Below are 3,329 nucleotides of genomic sequence, written 5' to 3'. Positions count from 1 at the left end.
GAGAGAGAGAGAGAGAGAGAGAGAGAGAGAGAGAGAGAGAGAGAGAGTGACAGAAGTAGGATGAGAATGAGGGATGGGACTTACCTCCAAGACAGAGACCATGTTGGTCAGTGCAAATTACACCAGTCACTTCAGGATTTTCTCCTCTGAAACGAAAACAGATTATAATTAATCAACAACATGAAATAACAACCTCAGTAAAGATTTTATAAATATTTCAGTTTTCACATATATTAATTGATAAACTATATTCATTGTTCTCAGCCTAGTCAAATTGTACATTAGATCACTATATTAATCATACCATAATTATACATTGTTTAACATAATTAGTGTTGTTAATCCATGAATTCCTAAGATAATTATGTTAACTGAACAAATCTTAGATCTAACATGTTATTTGGAACAGGTAATTTTGGAAGCTTAATACCTTCCCAAATTTATAATTTTTTCTAGATTAATATTCAAGGTTGTATTTAATAAGGTTTAGTGAAAGTTTGAGTTTTTAATTTAATGTAAAATCTCTCTACAATTTGGCAACATGACACAATTAGCTACATTAGGTGCTTACAAATTTGCAGGGAGAAAGACGAGGGAATATTAAAAAATAGTAATGAATTGAATTGAAATCCCAGCAGTCTTGCATAATAACTGAAAATATTTTTTCACTGACAAAAAAAGGGCAGGGATCTTAATGCATAGAATTAATTTCATTACAAAATAAAATGCCCCAATCTGTAATTTTTGTAAAAATTTTAAAATATAAAATATAATTTTACAAGAGCTCTCTCTCTCTCTCTCGTTCAACTTTGTTTACTTACTCTCCAATAGAACAGCCAAAATTAACAAATGGATTTGTATAGAATAAGCAAGTTTTCAGTTAAGTTTTCGGGGACTGCTACATAAAAGTCAATAAATAAAATAATCATAAATAAATATTAAGCAGGCCTCTATATTATACAAGGAGACCCCGCTTCGGTCATGAATGACCATGGGATTCCACCTAGAAAGTTACCCTCCCAGGCACAAGTCTGAGCAAGGTTGTTTGTGGAAGGCTAGCAGTCGCCTATGCATACCAGCCTCCCCTCTCCACACTACTGATGTTATCCAAGGGAAAAGCAAAGGAGACGATACAGCTTGGTACCAGTGATGTCACAACTTATTTCTACAGCTGAGTTAACTGGAGCAACGTGAAATAAAGTGTCTTGCTCAAGAACACAACACGCAACCCGGTCCGGGAATCGAACTCTCAACCTCACGATCGTAAGTTCGATGCTCTAACCACCGAGCCATGCATCTTCACTATATATATCATACAAGTAATAATTAAAACTACATATCCAGGAACGGACACAACGAAATGCTCGAGGGAGTACGAAGTAGCCACGAACACACATCTACAACTGTTTTCTTAACTTCGAGACTTCCTCTTACTAGCATAGAATCACTTCAAGGGAGATAATACATGTGTGTTATCGAGAGTTACATTTCTTAAAGCCAATTCTTTTAAACACAATTCAGAGAAACTACTAAATTCTTTGCTCTTTTTACCCATTCAATTCCTCTCTTTCAATTTCTATTTACAATATCAGCCTAAGAATTGTATTACAGTAAAAGGGTGCCTAACGACGTCACCATTTTAAACACTGGAATCGTCTGCTTGTGACAAAAATACGTTTATACAAATGAGGAAAGGAAAAAAGAAATTATCTGTTACGATATGTCTCTTATGATTGCTTAAACCAAATGAAGCAGAGTCGTTGTACAGTCAATTATTTGAATTTTAATTCCATTTCAAAATTGTGTGAAAACATACATTCTCCATCATTATCATCACCATCATTATTTAACGTCCGTTTTCCATACTGGAATGGGTAGGACGGTTTGACAGGAACCGGCAAGTCAGAAGACTGCACCAAGCTCTGCTGTCTGCTTTGGCATGGTTTCTCCAGCTGGATACCTTTTCTAATGTCAAATACTTAACAGAGTGTACTGGAAAGTTGAAGGACATGAACCCTCTCAAAGTTGAAAAAATTTATTCCAAATATATCACTAACAGTAAATTCTTAATGGTTCATAATAGCTCTAGTTCTTTTGTCTATCTAAAAGACATTAAAAATAGTCGTACTGATACACTGACTACAGTGCCGATTGTCCTCCGTCATTGCTACTGACACTTTTCACACATAACGTCTGGCCATATTTATTTATTGCAATATGACGAGCTTAGAAAGATTATGAACTTTTATTTTTTTTTTTTTCAACTTTGGCTATAACAAGTCTTTTGCATTAAGAGTTGCATTCTAAGTACCTTTGGTATGAATAGATGAAAGAAAATCATTTAATGAACCAACAGAACTAAGCATTTCTTGGGAGTCAAAGTTTAATACCAAATTTTCCAAACTATCTGTGTGTGTGTGTGTGTGTGTGTGTGTGTGTGTGTGTGTGTGTGTGTGTGTGTGTGTGTGTGTGTGTGTGTGTGTGTGTGTGTGTGTGTGCGCGCGCGCACGTCTTATTAGCATCATCCCCTTTAACTGGTAATTAACATCATGATTTAGAATCTTCCTGTGCCCAGCCTCCTTTTATAGACAGTTACTCTATATCCATCTTACTACTCCGAATGTCTTCTTCCCTCCCTGAGGAAAAAGGATATATATGACAATATTTATGACCATACTTAGCCATGACCTGTCAACTCACTCTTGCCCTTCATTCCAAACAGACACAGTCCTCTAGTCTTAGATTTAGTATTTGATAAAAAGACAAATAAATTAGAAATGAACCACAATCCTTTACAAGCTATGACCCCAGTAGACCTCATGCCATTCTTGGAAGTGTAGTCTATTCTTAACTACAATAGTGACAACATGGATTTCTTCCATCTTCTTGCTCTGTTAAAGTATTTGAGAAAAATTATATTAATGTGTCCAACTAGTTAATATTCTGTTTATTTGTGCAGCTGATGATAGCACTGCATTTAAAATGACGTAATGATTGCATTGTTCAATTAAATGGAGCTGCCTGAAACAGTCTTACTGTGTCACTTCTTGATATCCTGTTGCTTATTTTTGATATCTTAACATATAAAATCCGTTTCGTCTGTCTGTCCGTTTGTGCGCTTATAACTCAAGTATTGTTCATGCAATTTCATTGAAATTTTAAACATGGATACATGAGAGAGCTGGGCATTCCAATAGAATAGCTCTCAGAAACAGACTACATACAAATTCGTTCTTCACAACTCCTGAAGCTGTTTTCAGATATGATCCATCCCTTCTTACAAAAATAATAACTCTGTCCAAATTGGTGTGCTAAACACATTGTCTTTT

The 3,329-nt window shown here is 35.3% G+C and overlaps 1 protein-coding gene across 1 annotated transcript in view; it reads right to left on the bottom strand.

The window, feature by feature from the left end:
• LOC106877072 (ragulator complex protein LAMTOR5) overlaps positions 1 to 3,329 on the bottom strand; it is an 18,911-nt gene that overhangs the window by 3,450 nt on the left and 12,132 nt on the right. Inside the window, exon 2 of the mRNA XM_014925861.2 lies at positions 85 to 146. Coding sequence (XP_014781347.1) covers positions 85 to 146 — 62 coding nt within the window. The remainder of the gene's footprint in view (positions 1 to 84; positions 147 to 3,329) is intronic.

This window comes from Octopus bimaculoides, chromosome 4 (assembly GCF_001194135.2).
Source record: "Octopus bimaculoides isolate UCB-OBI-ISO-001 chromosome 4, ASM119413v2, whole genome shotgun sequence".
Classification (NCBI taxonomy): domain Eukaryota; kingdom Metazoa; phylum Mollusca; class Cephalopoda; order Octopoda; family Octopodidae; genus Octopus; species Octopus bimaculoides.
Note: the sequence above shows the minus strand (reverse complement) of the source record. Positions and strands in the feature narration are given on the sequence as shown.